General features: G+C 43.6%; 1 protein-coding gene across 2 annotated transcripts in view; it reads left to right on the top strand.

Annotated features, from left to right (window-relative positions):
• NCLN (nicalin) overlaps positions 1–22,962 on the top strand; it is a 62,484-nt gene extending 39,522 nt beyond the window's left edge. For both annotated transcript variants that reach the window (XM_069739395.1, XM_069739388.1), the window contains exons 7-15: positions 6,399–6,487; positions 6,707–6,846; positions 6,988–7,166; positions 10,172–10,259; positions 10,341–10,379; positions 10,588–10,751; positions 15,020–15,073; positions 15,241–15,319; positions 22,416–22,962. In XM_069739395.1, the coding sequence (XP_069595496.1) occupies positions 6,399–6,487; positions 6,707–6,846; positions 6,988–7,166; positions 10,172–10,259; positions 10,341–10,379; positions 10,588–10,751; positions 15,020–15,073; positions 15,241–15,319; positions 22,416–22,475 (892 nt within the window). In that variant the 3' untranslated portion in view covers positions 22,476–22,962. The remainder of the gene's footprint in view (positions 1–6,398; positions 6,488–6,706; positions 6,847–6,987; positions 7,167–10,171; positions 10,260–10,340; positions 10,380–10,587; positions 10,752–15,019; positions 15,074–15,240; positions 15,320–22,415) is intronic.
• Positions 22,963–25,404: the final 2,442 nt, after the last annotated feature.

Here is a 25,404-nt window from a genome sequence, read left to right as displayed (position 1 = left end):
CCTCCTTTGTACTCTCTCTAGTTCCATTATATCCTTCCTGAGCACCGGTGCCCAAAACTGGACACAGTACTCCATGTGCGGTCTAACTAGGGATTTGTACAGAGGCAGTATAATGCTCTCATCATGTGTATCCAGACCTCTTTTAATGCACCCCATGATCCTGTTTGCCTTGGCAGCTGCTGCCTGGCACTGGCTGCTCCAGGTAAGTTTATCATTAACTAGGATCCCCAAGTCCTTCTCCCTGTCAGATTTACCCAGTGGTTTCCCGTTCAGTGTGTAATGGTGATATTGATTCCCTCTTCCCATGTGTATAACCTTACATTTATCATTGTTAAACCTCATCTGCCACCTTTCAGCCCAAGTTTCCAACTTATCCAGATCCATCTGTAGCAGAATACTATCTTCTCTTGTATTAACTGCTTTACATAGTTTTGTATCATCTGCAAATATCGATATTTTACTGTGTAAACCGTCTACCAGATCATTAATGAATATGTTGAAGAGAACAGGTCCCAATACTGACCCCTGCGGTACCCCACTGGTCACAGCGACCCAGTTAGAGACTATACCATTTATAACCACCCTCTGCTTTCTATCACTAAGCCAGTTACTAACCCATTTACACACATTTTCCCCCAGACCAAGCATTCTCATTTTGTGTACCAACCTCTTGTGCGGCACGGTATCAAACGCTTTGGAAAAATCGAGATATACCACGTCCAATGACTCACCGTGGTCCAGTCTATAGCTTACCTCTTCATAAAAACTGATTAGATTGGTTTGACAGGAGCGATTTCTCATAAACCCATGCTGATATGGAGTTAAACAGTTATTCTCATTGAGATAATCCAGAATAACATCCCTCAGAAACCCTTCAAATATTTTACCAACAATAGAGGTTAGACTTACTGGCCTATAATTTCCAGGTTCACTTTTAGAGCCCTTTTTGAATATTGGCACCACATTTGCTATGCGCCAGTCCTGCGGAACAGACCCTGTCGCTATAGAGTCACTAAAAATAAGAAATAATGGTTTATCTATTACATTACTTAGTTCTCTTAGTACTCGTGGGTGTATGCCATCCGGACCCGGAGATTTATCTATTTTAATCTTATTTAGCCGGTTTCGCACCTCTTCTTGGGTTAGATTGGTGACCCTTAATATAGGGTTTTCATTGTTTCTTGGGATTTCACCTAGCATTTCATTTTCCACTGTGAATACCGTGGAGAAGAAGGTGTTTAATATGTTAGCTTTTTCCTCGTCATCTACAACCATTCTTTCCTCACTATTTTTTAAGGGGCCTACATTTTCAGTTTTTATTCTTTTACTATTGATATAGTTGAAGAACAGTTTGGGATTAGTTTTACTCTCCTTAGCAATGTGCTTCTCTGTTTCCATTTTGGCAGCTTTAATTAGTTTTTTAGATAAAGTATTTTTCTCCCTATAGTTTTTTAGAGCTTCAATGGTGCCATCCTGCTTTAGTAGTGCAAATGCTTTCTTTTTACTGTTAATTGCCTGTCTTACTTCTTTGTTTAGCCACATTGGGTTTTTCCTATTTCTAGTCCTTTTATTCCCACAAGGTATAAACCGCTTACACTGCCTATTTAGGATGTTCTTAAACATTTCCCATTTATTATCTGTATTCTCATTTCTGAGGATATTGTCCCAGTCTACCAGATTAAGGGCATCTCTAAGCTGTTCAAACTTTGCCTTCCTAAAGTTCAATGTTTTTGTGACTCCCTGACAAGTCCCCCTAGTGAAAGACAGGTGAAACTGCACAATATTGTGGTCGCTATTTCCTAAATGCCCAACCACCTGCAGATTTGTTATTCTGTCAGGTCTATTAGATAGTATTAGGTCTAAAAGTGCTGCTCCTCTGGTTGGATTCTGCACCAATTGTGAAAGATAATTTTTCTTGGTTATTAGCAGAAACCTGTTGCCTTTATGGGTTTCACAGGTTTCTGTTTCCCAGTTAATATCCGGGTAGTTAAAGTCCCCCATAACCAGGACCTCATTATGGGTTGCAGCTTCATCTATCTGCTTTAGAAGTATACTTTCCATGCTTTCTGTTATATTTGGGGGTTTATAACAGACCCCAATGAGAATTTTGTTACCATTTTTCCCTCCATGAATTTCAACCCATATGGACTCGACATCCTCATTCCCTTCGCTAATATCCTCCCTTAAAGTGGACTTTAGACAAGACTTTACATAGAGACAAACCCCTCCTCCTCTCCGATTTTTACGATCCTTTCTAAACAGACTGTAACCCTGTAAGTTAACTGCCCAGTCATAGCTTTCATCTAACCATGTCTCGGTTATTCCCACTATGTCAAAGTTACCTGTAGATATTTCTGCTTCTAGTTCTTCCATCTTGTTTGTCAGGCTTCTGGCGTTTGCGAGCATGCAGTTTAGAGGATTTTGTTTTGTTCCAATCTCTTCACTGTGGATTGTTTTAGAAATGTTCTTACCTCCCTTCTGAGTATGTTTTCCTGGGTCGTCTTTGTTCGAGTCTAATGTTTTTCTTCCCGTCCCCTCTTCTTCTAGTTTAACGCCCTCCTGATGAGTGTAGCGAGTCTTCTGGCGAATGTGTGTTTCCCAGGTTTGTTGAGGTGTAGTCCGTCTCTGGCGAGGAGTCCATCATACCAGTAATTCACACCGTGGTCCAGGAATCCAAATCCTTGTTGTCTGCACCATCGTCTTAGCCAGTTGTTTGCATCAAGGATCCTGTTCCATCTCCTGGTGCCATGCCCGTCTACTGGAAGGATAGAAGAAAAAACTACCTGTGCATCCAGTTCCTTTACTTTCTTCCCCAACTCTTCAAAGTCCTTGATTCGATCTGCTATCCAGGAATCCTACCGGGTCAGGGGCAGACCTATCCCGGCGGGGATTAGAGCACACTCCACTCGGTCGATGGGTGCTTCCTGGGCCATCCGGCACCAGGCAACAGCGGAGCAGGTTTGCAAGGCCGCAACGTGGTCCAGCCTGCATACTTTCACAAAGCACTACAATGTCCACATTCACTCCTCTGCGGACGCGGCCCTTGGCAGACGTATTCTGCAAGCAGCCGTTGCGCATTTGTAGTCAGATGGTACCCGGAGTTATTTGGTTGTATTGTTTCCCTCCCAGGGACTGCTTTGGGACGTCCCATGGTCCTGTGTCCCCCAATGTGGCGAAGGAGAAATAGGGATTTTTGTGTGTACTCACCGTAAAATCCTTTTCTCCGATCCACTCATTGGGGGACACAGCACCCACCCTGTTAGCCTGTTCGGCTTGTTACCTTTTTCAGTTTTTGACTGTTTTTTGGACATGTTATACTCTGTTACTTGCTATTTTGTTATTATTCTCCTACTGCTTTTGCACGGAACTGGGTCTCTGGCAGCCAGCATGAGGGTGTATACTGCAGGGGAGGAGCTAACCTTTTTTTGTCTCAGCTTAGTGTCAGCCTCTTAGTGACAGCAGCATAACACCCATGGTCCTGTGTCCCCCAATGAGTGGCTCGGAGAAAAGGATTTTACGGGGAGTACACACAAAAATCCCTATTTATCAATTTTACCACATGCGGAACGGTATAAATAAAAAAATTCCTGAATTTGCTGGTTTTTGTTCATTCTACTGCCCAAAAATCGGAATAGAAAGTGATAAAAATGTCAAGTGCCCGAAAATGGTACCAATAAAAACGTGAACTCGTCCCCCAGAAAAGAAGTGATCACATGTCCCTGTTGGCTGAAATATGGAAAAATTATAGTTGTCTAAATATGGCCATGCAAAAACTAATTTTTGCAGTAAATAGCATCTTTTATGGTGACAGCAGCCAATCACAAAAACCTGATATAAATATGATATCTCTGTAATCGCACCGACCAGAAGAACAAAGTCGCCTAATCACTTATACCACACTAGGAACAGCGTAAAAAGTAAATAAAACAATTTCTTCACCTGCTGTAGATTTGTTCATTCTGCCTCCCAAAGATTGCAGTAAGGCTCGGCTCACATTTATCCTGAGGTCTATGCTGAATGCTTACATCGGGGTTTCTGTGTAAATCTCTGAAATACATGGTTCAGACAGAATCCACAGCGGAAAATTCCCTATAATGAGGCAGATGGAGGCACTGTGGAGGCCATAGGACCTGTGATTCGGTGGTGTCTGTCTTTTTAGGATTACATAAGTGCCATCAGCCACAGTTTTGTGCGCTTCTGAAAAGAAGGACATCAATGAACAGAGTCCAGAAGGAGTCCAGAGTTATTCTGCTGCCTCATTATAGGCCTAGGGGGTTTCATCTGTTACATGTCTCATAAGTGCTAAGCGTAGAGCGCCAGATAAATGTGATCCAAAATGTTATGTAAAATGTTTCCAATAAAAGCTTCAACTCCATCTACAAAAAAAGCAAGTCCCCACTCAGGTCTGTCATCTGTAAATGAAAATTTAGGGGGCTTCTACGTTACCGGTAGCACAAAGGCTCTGTAAAAGCAAAATGGCTCATCGCCTCCCCCAAAAAAGAAATTATGCAAATCAAAATGCCCACCTGCCTACACCACACTTAACGCCCATGTGTTTGGCATTTCTGTAGTGATGAGAGACCACCTAATTTACTGGTGCGTGTGTCCAGAACCATGAGCTGGGCACCACTACATACTTGCAACAGCAGTTTGCAATTTTCACTCAGCAACATTCATTGCTGCTTGTTTCTGGTAAACACCCATGGAGTCAAAATCATAAAAGTTCCAAAATGTGATCACTTGAGGGGAGATTCTGTTTTTCTAGCACTCAAGGGCTCTGTATATGGACTCCGCTAACTCTTCTAGGAAAATCTGTGCTCCAGGATGCAAATAGCGCTCTGTCCCTCCCGAGTCTCTCCGTATGGCTAAGCAGTATTGTACAGCCACATATGGGGCATTTCTAAATTCAGCAGAAATTGTGGGACAAATTTTGGTGCCACTTTTACCCATTTCCAATTGTATCAAATTCTGTGACACACCTGTGGTGTCAATATGATCACTGCCCCCCTAGATGAATTCATTGAGAGGTGTAGTTTGTAAAATGGGGTCCAGAAATCTGCACTATAATATGGCGCTTCTTCTTTTCTGAGCTTTTCAGTGTGCCTCAAAAGTAGTTTTCGACCACATCTGGGGTATCGGTGAAATTGAACAGCAAATTTTGAGATCCATTTTCTCCTGTTGCCCTTGTAAAACTACAAAGTTTTGGGCTAAACATTTTTGTGGGAAAAATGTATTTTTTTGGTTTGTTTTTTTTTTCCACTTCACAACATTATAAACATCTGTGAAACACCAGGTGTTTCAAGCTGCTCACCACACATCTAGATCAGTTCCCTGAGGAGTCTAGTTTCCACAATGTTGTCACTTGTGGAGGATTTTCACTGTTTAGTCACACGAGGGGCTCTCCAAACGTGACATGGCGTCCACTAATTGTTCCTGCAAATTTTACATTTTAAAAGTCAACTGGCGCTCCTTCCTTTCCGAGCTCTGCTGTGCGCCCAAACAGTAGATTTCCCCCACATATGGGATATCAATATGCTCAGGAGAAATTGCACAACAAATTGTATTGTCCATTTTCTGTCACATAGGCCCCTCAAAGTGACTTCAAATGTGTGGTGGTCTTTGTATAAGAGTGCATACACAGATAGCTGTCAGTCACTGATAGGACTGCCCACTGGACCAAAAATCCTAGAAAGTGCAGAGGATACGATATATCAATCTACTCCGCTCCCCCAGCCCTGTAACATGACGTATGCGGATTGGACTGCATTTTCATGGCGACAGATTGCCTCAAGGCTTTAACTTCTGATGTGCTGCCTAGTGGGATGCATCTTATAACTTATATAGAATGGTATAAAGTAATATAACCTTTTAATACATTTGGTTTTATTTCCATATGATTTAGTTATTTGTGCCAAGAGATAACCTTTCAGACCTGAAATTGAATGTATGCGCTCAGAGGGGAAATCATTTTAACCTGTAGTTAGGTTGGCTTATCAGCCCGAGCATTGTAATTAGTGGATATCATTAATTGTTTCCTGTGTTCTCTGCGTATTTCTGGTTGAAGTATGTCTACTAGACATGAGCAGATCGCATTGTGCAGCCACCTTCCACTGTCCAGGTCAGTGTATATTGACGTGGACAGGCGCTGCGCATATTTCCTTACCCTATGTGGTCCCGGGCTCAGCTTATGATTAGCTGGGCTCGTGAGACATCACCTGTGCACCACATGCCTCATTCATAGCGTCACGCCAGGCCGGGGACTACGAAAGCTCAAGAAATTAACATCCACCTGTCCACGGAGAGAAAACACTGACGTACGCTGAGGTGAAGCAAAGTAATGTGTACATGGCATGTTAATGTTACTGATGTATTTTGTTCACATTTTCTCTCTTGCACAGTTACAATCTGCTGTTTTTCGCATCAGGAGGAGGAAAGTTTAATTATCAGGGAACAAAGAGATGGTTAGAGGATCATCTGGACCACACAGGTATCATAGCTTGCATAACAACGTTGGGAGCAGCATGGTTACATGGGTGGGGTTGGTCCCCAAGACTCTAATGGTCATATAGTATTTGTTTCTCCAACCTTTTAATTCAGCAAGAACACCATTGCTTCTACTTGATTTTGTTTAGAGGGCGATGTGTGTAAACTAATGGATATGCCATGGCGAGCCCAAGAATTGTAATCTACACTCTGCTCTTTTTAGATTCAAGCCTCCTTCAAGATAACGTGGCTTTTGTGCTGTGCCTGGATACTGTAGGAAGTGCTAACAGCTTGCATCTTCATGTATCTAAGCCTCCTAAAGAAGGAACTTTACAGCACACTTTCCTCAAAGAGCTGGAAATGGTAATTCGGAAAAGTGGCTATTACGTCTCCCTTTACTATCGTATGTTCAGAGATCATCCAGTTCTGTTAATCACTGGCATGATGGGTTTTTTGCATTATTTAATAAAACTTTTTAAAATATGACCTCCTTTCTTTACCCAGGTTATATCTACCCAGTTCCCTGAGGTGAAGTTTTCCATGGTTCATAAGAAGATAAACCTGGCTGAAGACACACTAGCTTGGGAACATGAACGCTTTGCTATCCGCAGACTTCCATCTTTTACCATCTCTCACCTAGATGGCCACCGTAGTGGTCACCGCAGCAGCGTTTTGGATCTAAGGTAAGTTAAAAATAAAAAATCCCACAAGCCAGAAGTGCTTCTTTCAAGCAATGCTTCTCTGGATGTTTTCCAGTGTTGCCTACTGTGATGTATGACTTCCTACAGCGGCACTGCTAGAAATGTGGGTGAAGCAAACAACCTTGCAACAAATTACAGTATAGTCACACTGGATGGGGTTTTCTAAACTCCCTCCACAAGTGGCGGAACTAAATGTGTGAAATTCATGTCATGCTTCAGGTTATAAAATCTGTTCCGCTATTTTGTGAAATTGTTGCTGATGTAGACCAGAGATTTCCATTCTAATAGAAATTGGGGGTGAACTCTCACTAGTATCACATACAAAAGTGGCTCCGTGGTTAGCAGCGTAGTTTGCAGTGTGCCCAAATCTTACTAAGGACATCTACAAGGAGTTTGTGTTCTCCCCATGTTGTATGGTTTTCTCCCACACTCCTAAGACATCCTGATAGGATATTTAGGTTATGAGCCCCAATGGGGACAGTGATGATAATGTGTGTAAGGGTATGTGCACACGCTGATTTTACTCTGCGGAATTTGCCAGACTGATTTTGGTAAATCCGCAGGTAAACCACACTGCGGATTTACCATGATTTTTGTGCGGATTTCACCTGCGGTTTTACACCTGTGGATTCCTAATATGGAGCAGGTGTAAACTGCTGTGGAATCCGCACAAAGAATTGGCATGCTGCGGAATAAACAACGCTACGTTTCCGTGCGTTTTTTCCCACAGCATGTGCATTGCGGACTTTGTTTTCCATAGGTTTACATGGTACTGTAAACTCATGGAAAACTGCTGCGAATCCGCAGCGGCCAATCCTCCACAGCAAAATCCGCAACGTGTGCACATACCCTAAAGCTCTGTGAAATATGATGTTGCGATATACGTGAGTAAAAGAATCAGAATACGTTTGTAACCATTCGCTTTCAACTTCACTGTTAGTCAAATTGTCTCTATTTGCAAGTACAATGTTTTAGAACGTATTACCAGGGTGGATAAAAATCAATGTTTTTTTTTTTTAAATCAAAAAAATCGGATTTTTTTTTAATTTAAATCGGATTTTTTTCAAAAAACTGCTTTTTGAGGAAAAAATTTTACCATCCAAAGGTTCTTCCATCATGAGATAAAGCTGAGTTGTTTAACTCAGTAGAATAAAGGCTATATATGTGTAACATTCACAATGCCATGCTCTTCCAGAGGTTTCTGTAGGATTAGTGGGCAGTTTCTCTCCTATATTATCACAGACGCTCGCTTTACTTACGCAGTTCTCAAAACTGAATTTGACTCCGCAGAGGTCCCAGCCTCTTCTTCACGGCAAAAATGTTACAACATGAACAGAGTTGAGAAAAAGACCTTAATCCTATTGTTCTACAGACCTATGAATACAGAATCAACCCCTTCAGTGCCAAGTCCAAGAAGTTAGACAATATGTTTCTGATTGTTTGGAATGGAATAGATCTGCACAACACAGGAAGAATGTGAATCTAAAGGCCCCTTCACATTAAGCGACGCTGCAGCGATACCGACAACGATCCGGATCGCTGCAGCGTCGCTGTTTGGTCGCTGGAGAGCTGTCACACAGACAGCTCTCCAGCGACCAACGATGCCGGTAACCAGGGTAAACATCGGGTAACTAAGCGCAGGGCCCGAACTTTATTTCGTCGCTGGACTCCCTGGAGACATCGCTGGATCGGCGTGTGTGACACCGATCCAGCGATGTCTTCACTGGTAACCAGGGTAAACATCGGGTAACTAAGCGCAGGGCCGCGCTTAGTAACCCGATGTTTACCCTGGATACCATGCTAAAAGTTAAAAAAAACAAACACTAGATACTTACCTACCGCTGTCTGTCCTCCAGCGCTGCGCTCTGCTTCTCTGCTCTCCTCCTGTACTGGCTGTGAGCCGGAAAGCAGAGCGGTGACGTCACCGCTCTGCTTTCCGGCTCACAGACAGTACAGGAGGAGTGCAGAGCACAGCGCTGGAGGACAGACAGCGGTAGGTAAGTATGTACTGTTTGTTTTTTTTAACTTTTAGCATGGTATCCAGGGTAAACATCGGGTTACTAAGCGCGGCCCTGCGCTTAGTTACCCGATGTTTACCCTGGTTACCAGTGAAGACATCGCTGGATCGGTGTCACACACGCCGATCCAGCGATGTCTCCAGGGAGTCCAGCGACGAAATAAAGTTCTGGACTTTATTCAGCGACCAACGATCTCCCAGCAGGGGCCTGATCGTTGGTCGCTGTCACACATAACGATTTCATTAACGATATCGTTGCTACGTCACAAATAGCAACGATATCGTTAACAATATCGTTATGTGTGAAGGTACCTTAAGTGTGAGGAGGAGGAAGGGCAAGCAGACAAGAAAATGAAAGTGAAACTTTGAGCACAATACTGCAGCATAGCCACAGACAGACAAGTCTGGATCTGTTTGTGTGTACGATCTGAGGTTTATTACATTATTTCCTTATAATGGCAGCAGGCCGTAAAAGAGACCCAGTTTGGGAATATTTTAATGAAGCTCCTTCGCCTATCGGTAAGGCAGGCATGCGTGCAAAATGCAAACGATGCAACAAAGAGATGCAAGGCCTGGTGGCGCGAATGAGGCAACATCATGAGAAGTGTGGTGATGAAGATGAGTGGCATGGATCGTGAGAAGTGCGGTGATGAAGATGAGTCATCTCAGAACTCTGTTCATGTTGTAACACTTTTGCCGTGAAGAAGAGGCTGGGACCTCTGCGGAGTCAAATTCAGTTAGGTAGACACTTTGATTTAAATCACTGATTTAAATCAAGCCTTACTGACTAGTGATTTAAATCAGTTAGATTTAAATCAAATCCACCCTGCGTATTACTGAAAGGTTTTGTGTGAGGTTCCATGAGAATAGGATTCATTATAAATATTTTCTTTGAAAGTAAATTTTGTACCCCGACAACAAAGTGTAATTATTTTCATATACTGTAATTGATTTTGCATTTGTACCCTAGTTGGAAAGTGGACACAGAGGTGTTGGCCCGTAACACTCGAATACTCGCTGAAGCGCTCACCCGCGTCATATATAATCTCACAGAGAAGGTACATTTAGAACTTTGACTGATTTCATCATCATCGTTTGCCCTGTAAACTGTATTCAGATTGTGCTTTCTCCTACCACAGGGAGCGCCATCTGACCTACAGATCTTCACACAGCAGATGGTAAGCAGGAGAAAAATAGCCAGGTTAATGGAGAGTGAATGGCTGCATAGGTCTGACAGAAATAAACATTGCATTACTTGCTCTTAATGAATAAACATATTTGTGCTCATCCTTGTGGAATCAAACTGCTGTAACACTAGAAGAAGATCATGATCATTATTTCTGCCTTTGGTTTAATTTTCTGTGTTTTTTTTTTTTTTTGCTGCAGCAGGTCCAAAAGGAGCAGTTAGAAGCAGTGATGCGATGGCTGACCAGCCAGCCTCGTGCAGCACAGCTGGTAGATAAAGACTGCAATGTACTCAACACGCTGGAGTACTACATGAGTCGATACCTGAAAGATGTCAAACTCTATCACGTCAAGGCTGATAAAAGGTAAGTGAGTGGATACAAATTAAAAAAGCATTGGTCAGGGCTGTGGAGTCAGTATGCCAAACCACCGACTTCGACTCCTCAATTTCCCTGACCCCACAGCCCTGCCTCACTACTGAACATGTACATAAAGTGCAGCACAGATTCTTCTCACCTAAAAGCAGAGATCCTTAGATCAGGAGCAGAACAGTCATTTATAGGACATTTCCCTGACTCCAGACTCCACAGCACTGCCTCACTGCTGAGCATGTACATAAAGTGCAGCACAGATTCATCTCCACTGACCCCACAGCACTGCCTCACTGCTGAGCATGTACATAAAGTGCAGCACAGATTCATCTCCACTCCGACCCCACAGCACTGCCTCACTACTGAACATGTACATAAAGTGCAGCACAGATTCTTCTCACCTAAAAGCAGAGATCCTTAGATCAGGAGCAGAACAGTCATTTATAGGACATTTCCCTGACTCCAGACTCCACAGCACTGCCTCACTGCTGAGCATGTACATAAAGTGCAGCACAGATTCATCTCCACTGACCCCACAGCACTGCCTCACTACTGAGCATGTACATAAAGTGCAGCACAGATTCATCTCCACTCTGACCCCACAGCCCTGCCTCACTACTGAGGATGTACATAAGGTGTAGCACAGATTCATCTCCACTCTGACCCCACAGCCCTGCCTCACTACTGAGGATGTACATAAGGTGTAGCACAGATTCATCTCCACTCTGACCCCACAGCCCTGCCTCACTACTGAGCCTGTACATAAAGTGCAGCACAGATTCATCTCCACTGACCCCACAGCACTGCCTCACAACTGAGCATGTACATAAAGTGCAGCACAGATTCATCTCCACTCTGACCCCACAGCTCTGCCTCACTACTGAGCCTGTACATAAAGTGCAGCACAGATTCATCTCCACTCTGACCCCACAGCCCTGCCTCACTACTGAGGATGTACATAAAGTGCAGAACAGATTCATCTCCACTCCGACCCCACAGCACTGCCTCACTACTGAGCCTGTACATAATGTGCAGCAGATTCATCTCACCTAAAAGCCCAGATCCTCAGATCGGGAACAGAACAGACACTTATAGGACATTTCCCTGACTCCAGACTCCACAGCCCTGCCTCATTTCTGAGCCTGTACATAAAGTGCAGCACAGATTCATGCCAACTAAAAGCCCAGATCCTTACATCAGGAACAGAACAGACATTGATAAGCCATTTAAGAACTTTCCCAAATTATTATGGAAACATTTACAGCACATCCTACACTGAACTACTGTACCTTTTATTTAGATTTGTTTTTTATCAGTATGAAGAAATGTAATTTAAGGGGAATCTCTCTGCAGGAATTTAACAACCTCCCAACCCCCCATAAAAAAACAAAAAAATTACATGCCTGTGTAGCGCTTTCAAAGACAAGTTCAGCAATATCTTTACATGACAAATCTGTTTCTCCATTTCTGAGAAATCATCATTTGAATTGATTTGCAATTGAGGCTGTAGTTCTCACGGCCCTGTCACTACAGCTCTATGCCCTGCCTCCTCCTACTGGCCTACTGGTTGACTGTCAGCCTAAGTGCTGTGTGATTTCAGGCAAAGGAGCCATCAGTCAACCAGGAGGAGATTGTGTTGGGCAGGTAATAGAGCTGGAGTGACAGAGGCTTCAGATCTACAGACTCATGTGCACAAGAGAGAGTTTATTACCATATCTGCCTTCCTAATTGCTGTAATATACTGTGCTGAACAAGCCCTGTGTATACAGCTTAGGAAGTAGTAATATTGCATCCAACATCTTTTTCCAGCAATCATGTTATTGATGGAAGGGTGCAAGGCTTGAGCGGCTGAACCATAGTCCTAGATCAGCTCTGTGGTGCTGGCAGGGGGCTAAATTTGCCCTGTACCTGTCACCAATTCATCAATCATTTAGGGAGTCCGCAATAAAAAGATACAGTACTGATTCCTCCCATAACCACCAAAATATAAAAGCACACCCTTATAGAGAACCCTTCACCATATTTTTTTTACTTTTAAACTTTATAGATCAGAGACAGTGCAGGGATGCTGATTATAAAAAAAAAAAAAAAAATTCTCAAGGGCAATGTGGTGATATTATTCCCCAATACTTGGGATTGATACAGAGTGGTTTATATAATGTTATTACAGTCAACACACAGAATGAGCAATGGACGGCACTAGAGAAGCACAAATCAATATGGACATTAACTCCTTGAGGAACATCCGAGAAATACACAGGTGGCACGTATGTTCTGGGTATACAGTGCTCAGCACTGATAAGCAATCCAGAGTAAATTCGATGAAACAAGAAAAGAAAACAGTGTGGCACTCACCCTATTGAAGCTGTGAAATCGTGCTCTTTACTGGAGAAAAATATTTAAAACATCCGTTAGGACATCAGGTCTGCAGGAGGGTGTGGACCCGTTGAAGCACATACCGTGCAAAACGGCTGTCGTCCACACTCCACCTCCGCACCCTCCTGCAGACCTGATGTCCTAACGGATGTTTTAAATATTTTTCTCCAATAAAGAGCACGATTTCTCAGCTTCAATAGGGTGAGTGCCGCACTGTTTTCTTTTCTTGTTTCATCGAATGTTATTACAGTACAGTCTCTTCTGGCGCCATAATGTCAGTAAGGGAAAGGAGTGTGGAGATCTTGGTGGGATCACGTTTCAAAAGTTCAGTCTTGCTATGTTACATTGAAAACCATTGTTCTGACCTTCTGTGAAGGCATGTTTTCCTCCATATGATACTGCTGTCCTCTGATTAAAAAAAAACATCACAGAAACGAAGCAGTCTTTCTTACTAATACCTGGCCGCAATACTAATACACTGCAGGAGGCAGCAAGCCCCATGATTAAAGGCATGCGCTGGTGCTAAACACTGATAAAAGCAACCACTCACTCACTTACCAATCATGCCTAGAACTCTAAATGCATACTTTGAACAATGCAAAAAATTTAACATTTTCATAAAATTTCAGATATTTTCTTAAAAAGAAAAAACTCAACATATTAAGCTAAATTTACAGCTAACAAAATACAATGTAGATGGAGAAAGACCAGCATCACTATCCTTTTAAATATAGTGTGCTCGAGGAAGGTACTTGTGGTCCAGACTAATCGAAGTAGAAACCTCAGCACCAGAAAAGAAAAGGAGACTGTAGGTCTGGCCGTAGTGCTATTTATTTTGATTCAGAAAGGAGTATATACAGATCTGGTCATAAAATGTGTCGCAAAAAACGTTCTCAGAATCACTGGTATATGTTGATATATTCCAGAGTTATTACCACATATGACACATTAGACTTCATAAGTGCAGCTCTGTTATTGAAAGTAGAGGGTATGGAGGCAGCTACCCACAGAACTTGTTGCCTGCAAGTAAGCAAAGAGTGGGATATGTATTTATGGATGTCTTTCCTGAGAATTTGAAGTGAATGAATTGGTCTTGAGGTTCGGTCAACAAAATTTCCAGGCCTGCCAATGTGTAATCAGTGGGCGTTTTTCCCTAACCGTTGATGGAAGGTCTCCATAAGGAGAGTGTGAAAGGTTGGGTAGGGACAGTCGGGAAAAGCTGGTCTGGCCCAAGTGAGGATCAGTGTGGTATGAAGAAACGGTGCATTTCTATTGCACACGCCTCGTAATCTTGGTGCTTTTTTTACCCCATAAATGCTGCATGCAAGTAAAGCTTTCTTATGTGTTTTTCCCATAAAACAGCTTGTTAAAAAAAAAATCATGACATTTTATTAAGTTTTTACTTACAAGCTAAAAAAACCTAAAATAAACTGTGTGATGGAAGTGTTAGGCTGAATTCATATGTCTGTATTATATGGTCCTTGTTTAGCCCCCACTTCCTGAGCTGGTGGAAGGTCTTCACCAAACTAACAGCTTCGTATATGCCTAGCAGACTGTTAGTTCAGTTCAGGAGACCCAGAAATTGTGGGCCAGGCATGGACCATATCATACCAATGTGTGAACTCCGCCTTAGCGTTTTCCTCCTGTCCACGTAATTTGCAGGAAGCTGCAGCACAGGCTCCATTTCTGATGTCATTTCCTGCACAGTGAGCGGTCATGAGCTCCGCTATACAGCAGAAAAGCCAACAGTTCCTTGGATTAGATAGATCAGAGAATAACCCTTTGCATTACTCTAAATCCAATTTTTGTTGTTTTAATTGTATTTAAAAGAGCACTATATTTTTCCACGCAGTTTTTTTTTTAAAATATATCTCCTATTTTTGCAGAGACCCAGAATTTGTGTTTTACGATCAGCTGAAACAAACAATGAATGCATACCGGTGAGTGTAGATCTAGCTTCAACTTGCACACTAAGCTGTGATTGCCAGTTCTGTGTTGCCCACTATAATATGAGCGTACAACATGTAGTGACCCTGTTGTATTAAGCAATACACTGCTGCTCCCTTCCTTCATCTTTGCTAAACTGGTGGTTTATTTTCTTCCTCAGAGTGAAACCCGCAATATTTGATCTCTTGTTGGCAATATGCATTGCAGCTTACCTCGGCCTAGCATACCTTGCTGTTCAGGTACATGGTTGTCTTTTATTTTACGATTTGCTGATTAATAACCCTCTGATGCAGCAGTTAATCTTTCATATATCAACTCTCCTCCCCACATTCATGGTTGACTGCATGCCCATAAAGAGATTGCTTTATTGCTTTGAATTTTAGAAATTATCTACTGGTAAAGTATAGTAATCTGATGAAGGAAAAATGAACAGCGCTGAAAATATCAAGTGCAGCAATATTCACCCTCCCCTGGCCAGCAATGCCTCCCCGCCACTGCTCCCAGTGATCGTTTGCAGCCTGCGGCACATCTGCTAGCCGCTGGACAGTTTATAATGCCCCCCACCCAGCCCCCAATGAAATCTTTCTGCTAATCCAGCATAGATGCTCCAGTTGCCCCAACTGGTCTTCATTTACAAGCTGCCATTCTGTGGCCTCAGCAGTCAGGAGCTAAGAAAAAACGGATGGGCACGACCACCATGCCTGTGCTAGATTGGTAGGGGTCTGCACAGTAGAAATTAAACCTAGATTGACTACTGTGAGCATTTTTTGATTTCTCATTGATGTCTACGTACAACCCTCTTCCAGTTTGTTCTGTCCTCACTAGCTGAGGCAGGCTCATACGTAGCTATACAGTCAGCTAAACCGCTATACCAGGGTCCAATAAGGAGACTGTGGTTGAGTCTGTGCTTTATTAAACGTAGTGGTATATTGATGCGGTGAAACTGTGAACAATGATATACATAGAATCAGTGCATGGCATAGAACAGATACATAATACACATGATATACATTATGCATAACATTTAGAAAGCTAGTGACTAAACTGGGAGTACAACTGGTTAAACTAAGCTAATATAGAGCTAATATAGAGCTAATATAGAGCTTTATGAAGCATAAAGACATACCGGCAATGCAATCGCAAGGGGGATGAAGTGAAGCGTCTTTCCTTGAAGGCAAACTGAAGAAAGTGAAAGGAAAAATGGAGGGAAATGGAGGCTGAGCTACCATAATGCATTGCAAAGGAGGAGGAGAATCAGACATGGATAATACAAAAACAAGATTGAACTGCCAACATAACTCTGACCGCTAGAGGGAGCCAAAGCATCACAGATGAATAAAGGCATGAATATATCAATACTGTATACTGAGGAAACTGCAATTATGCAAGCAAATAATCAGGGTAACAATATTAGATGGCGGAGACAGAACACTTCCCCGTCTGGCATCAACGGATGTCACTACTCCTTTCTTCCGAAGGCAACAATAGGACCAGTTCAGATACCGGTCTGGAAAATGTCTTAGGTTCATTCCCTTTGGTCATCCTTAGCTCAACTTTGCGGACGTGGCCGTCCTTGCTCGGGAACGTTGCGGTAACTAGACCAAGTGGCCACTGGTTCCGGTGAATCTGACAGTCTTTCACAAGAACAAGGTCACCTATGTTCAGATTAGGTTTAGTAGATTGCCACTTTGTCCGTGGCTGCAGAGTAGACAAATATTGTTTGCGCCACCTGTCCCAGAAAGTATTTGCAAGACTTTGTACCTGTCTCCATTGGCGCTTGTAGAGGTCCTTTGCGTCGAATCCTCCTGGAGGGGCACTGGACAGTCCTGTTTTCTGGGTAAGTAAAGTAGCTGGAGTCAATAACAAAGGCTCCTCAGGGTCGTTAGGAACTGGAACCAGGGGTCTTGCATTGATTATAGCTGCAGCTTCAGCCATGAAGGTGATTAGGCTATCGTGGGTAAGCCTCGCTGCTCCTTTAGATTTTTCCATGTCACGAGTTCTGGTGGTCCCGAATGAGCGAGCTATATGAGTCAGGCAGGTAATGGCTCGAGTAAGTGACTTCCAACTTGAGAATCTGTCGAACCTGCAAGATCCAAGCTGGATAACAGAGGTCATTGTATGTAGTGTAGACACCTGAGGGCAGATTTCAGCATCTGAGTCCTCTCCTACTAGTTCAAAGGTGTCTGGAAAACATTCCTCAATGTACAATAGTTTTGGTCCCGAGAGCCACGTTGTGCTTCCTAGTCGACTTGCGTCAACTGCTCTAGCTGCATGATCTGCGGGATTTTGGTCTGTGGGTATGTAATGCCACTGCTGTGGGTGAACTGATCTCCTGATTCGTAGCACTCTGTTATTGACATAAACGTAGAATCGCCTGGTTTTGTTGTGGATATATCCCAGGACTACTTTGCTGTCTGAGTAGAACTTGGCCTGTGTCGGGTCGATATCCATTTCGGATGCGATGAACTCCGCTAACTCAACGGCTAAGACTGCGGAACAAAGCTCTAACCTGGGTATAGTGTGCTCTGGTTGTGGTGCGAGTTTGGCCTTTCCCATGACGAAACCAATGTGGCACTGACATTTGGAGTCTACAGTTTTGAGGTAGGCAACAGCGGCAATTGCTTTGACAGAAGCATCTGCAAATACGTACAGTCTTTGGCTCTGTATCTCAGTAGATGGCACAGGGGTGTATGGTCTTGGCATATGCAAGTTGGAGAGTGCCGCTAACGAGTTCTTCCACTCTTCCCACTGGATCCTCTTATCAGGTGGAAGAGGTGCATCCCAGTCAGATGTTTCCCTAGTTAAGTCTCTTAGTAGGGCCTTGCCTTGTATAGTAACAGGAGCTGCGAAACCCAAGGGGTCGTACAGACTGTTGATGGTAGACAGGACGCCTCTACGTGTGAAAGGCCTTTCTTCCTGGCTGACCTGAAAGGTGAAAGTGTCTGATTGTAGATTCCAGAGAAGCCCGAGGCTGCGTTGCATTGGTGCGGGGTCTGACCCCAGGTCCAGGTCTCTGAGACCATTACATAGGTCTTGAGAAGGGAACGCTTCCATGAGTTCTTGGCTGTTTGAGGCTATTTTATGAAGCCTAAGGTTCGAGCAGGCAAGCATGTCCTGAGCTCTCCTGAGAAGACTGATGGCAGTCTCATTTGAAGGCATGGCTTTTAGACAGTCGTCGACATAAAAGTCCTTTTCTATGAATTGTCTGACATCTGCTCCGTATTCTGCTTCTCCTTCCTGAGCCGACCTTTTGAGTCCGTAAATGGCGACTGCAGGGGAAGGACTGTTGCCAAAGATGTGCACTCTCATGCGATACTCTGTGACTTCTTTAGTAGGATCATTGTCTCTGTACCAGAAGAATCTTAGGAAGTTCCTGTCTCTCTCTCTCACAAGGAAACAATGGAACATTTGCTGGATGTCAGCGATGAAGGCAATGGAATCCTTACGGAAGCGCATAAGTACACCCAGTAGTTTGTTATTGAGGTCTGGTCCTGTCAGCAGAACGTCATTCAGGGAGACATCATTAAATTTAGCACTGGAATCAAACACGACTCTGATCTGGCCTGGTTTCTTAGGGTGGTATACTCCGAACATGGGTAGGAACCAGCATTCTTCAGAGTCTTTGAGAGTGGGAGCTAGTTCTGCGTGACGGTTTTCAAAAATCTTTGACATGAAGGAGAAAAAGTGATCTTTCATCTCTGGTTTCTTTTGCAGATTACGTTTGAGAGAGGAGAAACGTTGTAATGCCTGATTTCTGTTGTTCGGTAGACGTGGTCTGTGGGTTTTGAAGGGAAGAGGTGCGACCCAGCTGTTGGTCTCATCTTTAACGAGTCCCTTGTCCATTACCTCTAAGAACAACTTGTCCTCTACCGACATTGCCACTTGGTTGTCCTGCTTAGTTCTCTGGAAGACTGTGCACCCTAACTGCTCCTCATAGCTTCCCGACACTATATTGCTGTCGTGAGTAAAGTCTATTAGATGGTTGGGCAGTTGGATGCTGTGTGGCAGTTCCCTGACATGGAACTCATTGTTACAAGGTTGAAACAGAGATGGACGTCCTTTCTCCAATGTATTTGTCAGCATGCTTGTCACAGAAGATGGGGCGTGCATGCGTCCCAAGCATACGTTGCCAATTATGACCCATCCTAGGTCTAGCCTTTGGGCATAGGGAGCATTGTGAAGTCCATTGATATGACGTCTCACTTTATGAACCTGTAGGATATCTCTCCCCAACAGCAGAATTATCTGGGCCTGATGGTCGAGTTCTGGTATAAGGTGTGCTATTCGTTTTAAGTGAGCGTGATGGATTGCTACATCTGGCGTAGGGATTTCAGATCTATTGTCTGGGATCTGGTTACATTCGATGATCGTAGGTAGTGGTAGGCAGAATTGTCCGTCTAAAGACTCGATCTGGTAGTCAGTAGCTTTCCTGCCTGCTGTTGTCACAGTACCTGCACACGTCTTTAAGGAGTAGGGAGTGCTTGGCCCTTTGATGTTGAATAGGTCAAAGAATGTTGATCTAGCCAAGGATCGATTACTTTGATCATCCAAGATAGCATACAGTCTTACAGCTTGGTCTCTATGGCCCTTCGGGTATACTTTGACGAGGCATATTTTTGAACAGGACCTACTGTCTATTGTCCCTTTGCAGACCTCGGTACATTGTGAAGTGATCTCTGGCATAGCTGTATCAGTGCTCCTTTCCTCCCCGCCATGCTCACTGTCAGCTGGCGTGTTTTGTGTACTCCATGGAGCTGGGCCAGGGTGTAGAGCAGTGTTATGATCTGTGGTGCCACATTCTGTGCATTTTACACTGACCTTGCAATCCTTGGCGAGATGAGCTGTGGACGAGCAGCACTTGTAGCAGATACCGTTTTCTTTCAGGAAGCTTCTGCGATCTGGCATAGATTTTCCTCTGAAGGCTCTGCATTTCAGGAGAGGATGAGGCTTCTGATGAAGTGGGCACTGCTTGTCAGGGTCCTGCACCTTTGTCTCTGATTGGGAGCAGCCAGCAGACCTGTAATTAGAACCTGGAGAAGAAACATAAGTCTTGTGTACTTCCACAGATGTTCTGCGTGGATTTGCAGGTGGTGACGGTGTGGCATATGGTATTGCAAAGTCAAAGCTGGGATCGTTTCTAATTCTTGCTTGTTGGTGTATGAAGTCAACAAAAACGGAGAAGGGAGGGAATGGAACGCTGTGTTTGTATTTGTACGTGGAACCATGTGTGAGCCACCTCTCCTGTAGATTGTAGGGCAACTTCTGGACTATAGGGTTAACACCTCTGGCTGTGTTGAGAAATGCAAATACGAGGACGACCTACAGGGGTAGGTCGTCCTCGTATTTGGCAACTTGGACTTCCTTTAGCAAGTCGCTTAGCTCTCTAAGTTTCTGGAGACCTTTGTTAGATATTTTAGGAAAGTCATCGATTCTTTTGAACAAGGCTCTTTCTATTACTTCTGCTGAGCCGTAACACTCATCCAGCCTTTTCCAGATCTCTTTGAGGCCAGTCTCAGGGCGGTTTATATTAATGTCTCTGATCCTTACTGCGTGTTTGACTGACTCTTCTCCCAGGTATTTGACTAACAGGTCTATCTCTTCCCTGTGTTGTAGCCCCAAGTCTCTAATGACATTTTGGAAGGAAGCTTTCCAAACTCTGTAACCTTCAGCTCGGTCAGTGAATTTCATGAGTCCCTTGGCAACCAGTTCACGTCGTGTGAAGAACTTGGCAAATTCTGTCGTGAACCGGTTGTCAGCAGAGTATACTGGTGATGGGTCGCCCTGATAGTGATGTGAGGTGCGTTCGTACCTGTTAGTGTCCTCATGGTGGCGCCAGCCGGTGTCGTATTGCTTCGGCCTGATGTACGGTGCGTCAGCAGGGTGATCCACGTTGGTTACCTGATGAGGGGCAAGGTAGTCATTAGCAGAGTTGTTTTGCCTCACATTTTCGAGTTTGTTTCTGTCCTGAGCCTCGTGACGACTCTCGCTCACTTCGTTGGAGGTGTCGTATTCTGGTTTTGGTACTGGTTCAGGGTTATAGTTTGGATCAGGAAGTTCATTAACATACTGAGATGTGCGTTGTGGTGAGTCTTGCAGTGGAAACTCTAGACTCGACGTACTGCTTTGGCTATGCAGCTTGCGATTTTGCGCGGCTTCTAGCGATTCTGCTTCGGCGAGGGCTGCGGCAGCTTCCCTTATTGCTGCTAGGCTTTCTAAGGCGGCATCCACACGTGCCTTCTCTAACTGCGTTCTTCTCTCTTGGTCGGCTCTCTCTAAGCGTGACCTTCTCTCTTGCTCGTCTCTCTCTAAGCGCGACCTTCTCTCTTGCTCGTCTCTCTCTAAGAGTGACCTTCTCTCTTCGTCATCTAGGCGTGCTTTTTCTAATTTAAGTTGCATCTCTTGGTCAGCAAAGCTCGCTCGTATTTTGGCGGCTTCAGCATTTGCGCGGGCAATGGCGACCGCGCTGCTGATGGATGTTGTCTTTGAGGAGACGGAAGTAACAGATCTTGTCCTATGTGATTTGTGAGACATGGTGTCTTGGGAGAGTGCTTGGCTGTGCAGAGATTGCTGCAGCTGTATTCAGTCTCTGTGTAGCCGGTGACTTGAATCCCACTAGTTGGATGGCTGCCGTTTCACTGTTCTGTCCTCACTAGCTGAGGCAGGCTCATACGTAGCTATACAGTCAGCTGAACCGCTATACCGGGGTCCAATAAGGAGACTGTGGTTGAGTCTGTGCTTTATTAAACGTAGTGGTATATTGATGCGGTGAAACTGTGAACAATGATATACATAGAATCAGTGCATGGCATAGAACAGATACTTAATACACATGATATACATTATGCATAACATTTAGAAAGCTAGTGACTAAACTGGGAGTACAACTGGTTAAACTAAGCTAATATAGAGTAGGAATATCTATATGAAGCATAAAGACATACCGGCAATGCAATCGCAAGGGGGATGAAGTGAAGCGTCTTTCCTTGAAGGCAAACTGAAGAAAGTGAAAGGAAAAATGGAGGGAAATGGAGGCTGAGCTACCATAATGCATTGCAAAGGAGGAGGAGAATCAGACATGGATAATACAAAAACAAGATTGAACTGCCAACATAACTCTGACCGCTAGAGGGAGCCAAAGCATCACAGATGAATAAAGGCATGAATATATCAATACTGTATACTGAGGAAACTGCAATTATGCAAGCAAATAATCAGGGTAACAATATTAGATGGCGGAGACAGAACACAGTTTATTCTGATATTCATAAAACTCATAGCTTGGCTTTTCATGTCTGTATACTTAATAATATCTGATACCTTTTTGTCTTTTCACAGAACTTTGGAGTGCTTTATAGGTTAGTTCAGAAAGTGGCCTTGAAACCAAAACAGTTGTGAAGACACCTTCCTTAGCCAAGTCTCATCCCATGGGATCCTGATACCCCTGAGAAGGGGGTTTCGCTACTACAGAATCACTCTTATGTTGCTTGAATCACTGGAGGATGAATTTCATCATGGCCCTTTGACTCTTTTGCATGGATCTCAGCATCAAGCCTTCCTGTGCTAAAGTGTTACGAGCAGAATAAATTGGTAGTTTAACTATGGTGATCACAGGAAGCAGATGTTCCCTTCTGCCCCAGAGAAACGGGCTTCACTCTGTTGGTACTCAGGAATTAACTGTGAGGGTTAAATATTTTTTAAGTATTTATGATCACGGCATTGTCCCAACATTTTGCCTTTTTCTTTAGTTTTTTTTTTTTTTGTTTATTTTTATCATGCACTGACTCACCCCTTTTGTGACTATTTAATTGAAGATGCGAATCAAATCTAGAATGATCAGGGACTTAAAGAAATAGAAAAAAATAAATGAAACCATAAAACAAAATGTGAAATGTGTATCCGTGATGTTATAGGCAGAGCTACAGCATCATATTATAACTGGTTTTCATCATGGTTCAGCATATATGGTATACATGGTTCAGTATATATGCCTCCAGGACCACCAGCAGTTTTCTGCATATGTAAATACGCTGCCTAACAGTCCCTGGATTACGGTACATTACACAACCAGATCTATAGTATAAGTACAGTTTTTCTAAGGCCGGTTTCACACGTCAGTGGCTCCGGTACGTGAGGTGACAGTTTCCTCACGTACCGGAGCCACTGACACACGTAGACACATTAAAATCAATGCATCTTTTCAGGTGTCATTGATTTTTTGCGGACCGTGTCTCCGTGTGCCAAACACGGAGACATGTCAGTGTTCGTGGGAGCGCACGTATTACACGGACCCATTAAAGTCAATGGGTCCATGTAAAACACGTACCGCACACGGACGTTGTCCGTGTGCAGTCCGTGTGCTGTGCAGGAGACAGCGCTACATTAAGCGCTGTCCCCCCCCACTGGTGCTGAAGCCCCATTCATATCTTCCCTGCAGCAGCGTTTGCTGTAGAGAAGATATGAATATTCGTGAAAACCAATATCCAGGTCCCGATTACAGTCATGAATATGCGGCTCCACCTCCCAAAGGGGTGGAGCCGCATATTCATTACTGTAAATGAGCAGCCCCACGTGACCGCTCATACAGTACAAGGTGCGGCCAGGACAGGACGCTGCGAGGGATCCGGAAGCTAGGTGAGTATTTTAATCACAGCGCGGGGGGGGGGGGGGGGGGGGTTTGGGGACATGGATATTGATTTTACACACTAATATTCATATCTTCTCTACAGCAAACGCTGCTGCAGGGAAGATATGAATGGGGCTTCAGCACGATGCCGGGGACAGCGCTAAACTTTAGCGCTGTCTCCGGCACGGTGCGTGTGGTACCCAGTGGGCACACGGGCGGCACACGTGTGCCACACTGATGTGCCACAGAAACGCACCGGCACACAGACACGGATAATTCCGGTACCGATTTTTCCGGTACCGGAAATATCTAGACGTGTGAGACTGCCCTCAAGGCCTTTTCTGATATGTAAATGAGGGCTTTGGGTAGTCGATGGGGGCATTAGTGTCCCCAGACTAGTTGGCCCACTTAGATGTTATCACGCCCCTGTGAATATGATAACATAACTTACAAGCGTCCTTGCCAGCACTATACATACCTAGCACATGCTGCTTTTCCTAACTGCATTGATCCTCTGAAGCCGTTTTCAGAGGGGCACACTGGGCAATGTCCGGAAATCTTCTGCACCTCTGATCATGCACAGTGCACCTCTCTGAAGCCTTTATTTGATTTTTTGAGACAATATTTTGCAGTTAGATTCCTGCAGTGTACAAGAAAATGAAAGTTTGATTAAAGATAAATGATTAATTCCACATTTCCTCTTTTTCATGCCTGGATACACTGGGGTCTACAATCCTTTTCCTGTATTATTAATAATAACATGGATGCTAGGGAAGTCATTGGTGGGAGGAACATTAGAGGAGGAAGTCCACTTAAAGAGGAAAAAATTACCTGCTTAAAAGAAAATTTTGTTACACAAATTTTTATTTTATTTTTTCAGATTTTTAGCAATTTTTTTTTTATATCATGATCTTTATTTAAAAAAACACAGTTGCAATCTTCACAGTAATCACTGTGGCTTTTTTTAGACTTGTACTTCCTACCCTTTAAAGAGGATTTTTCAGCAGGTTCCTATACACCGCTTACAACACATGATTTACTATTCACAACAGGTGATGCCACATCTGTGACTGCTCTTCACCCTGACAATGACCTTTGCACACGCTCATTAGATGCTTTAATTCAAAACACAAGTTGCTTCTAATGTAAATGTGTTGTTTCCCGAAACAGGGCGTTAGTCTAAAAAGCTCCAGTGTAAAAACGGCAAACTGCAAGCTTTTTTATTTTTAATATATATTATGATTTTAAAGGGGGGAAAAAAATTACCGAAAATAAGAAAATGCAGTTGATGCAAAGACATAGTGAGTCATTTTGTGATGACACATTCCCTTTAAATAATAAATTAAGTTAATTTATTTGTACACTTTTGTCCAGTATGGAAAGTTCTAAAAGTTTGCAAATCCCTTTTATTAGGAGATTTGTCTTAATTTCTATAAAACATTTGCACATAAGTGTCTTCCAAACCTCGGCTTTTCCCTAGTCTATTTGCTTGCCTTTAGCAGCTTTAACATTCGAATATACTCATTTGGAGAACAGGTGACGGCAGGGAAACAGTCAGCTCAGCACCTGTGCCTCACTAATTTTGGGGATATGCCACTGCAGGAGATTGTTCACATAAGCACAGCACTCAGAGGAGACCGGTGCTGACCCATTTGAGCCAACATGCTCCTTCCTACATACCTAGTTCCAACCTGCAATTAT

This window comes from Ranitomeya imitator, chromosome 1, assembly GCF_032444005.1.
Source record: "Ranitomeya imitator isolate aRanImi1 chromosome 1, aRanImi1.pri, whole genome shotgun sequence".
Taxonomy (NCBI): Eukaryota; Metazoa; Chordata; class Amphibia; order Anura; family Dendrobatidae; genus Ranitomeya; species Ranitomeya imitator.
Note: the sequence above shows the minus strand (reverse complement) of the source record. Positions and strands in the feature narration are given on the sequence as shown.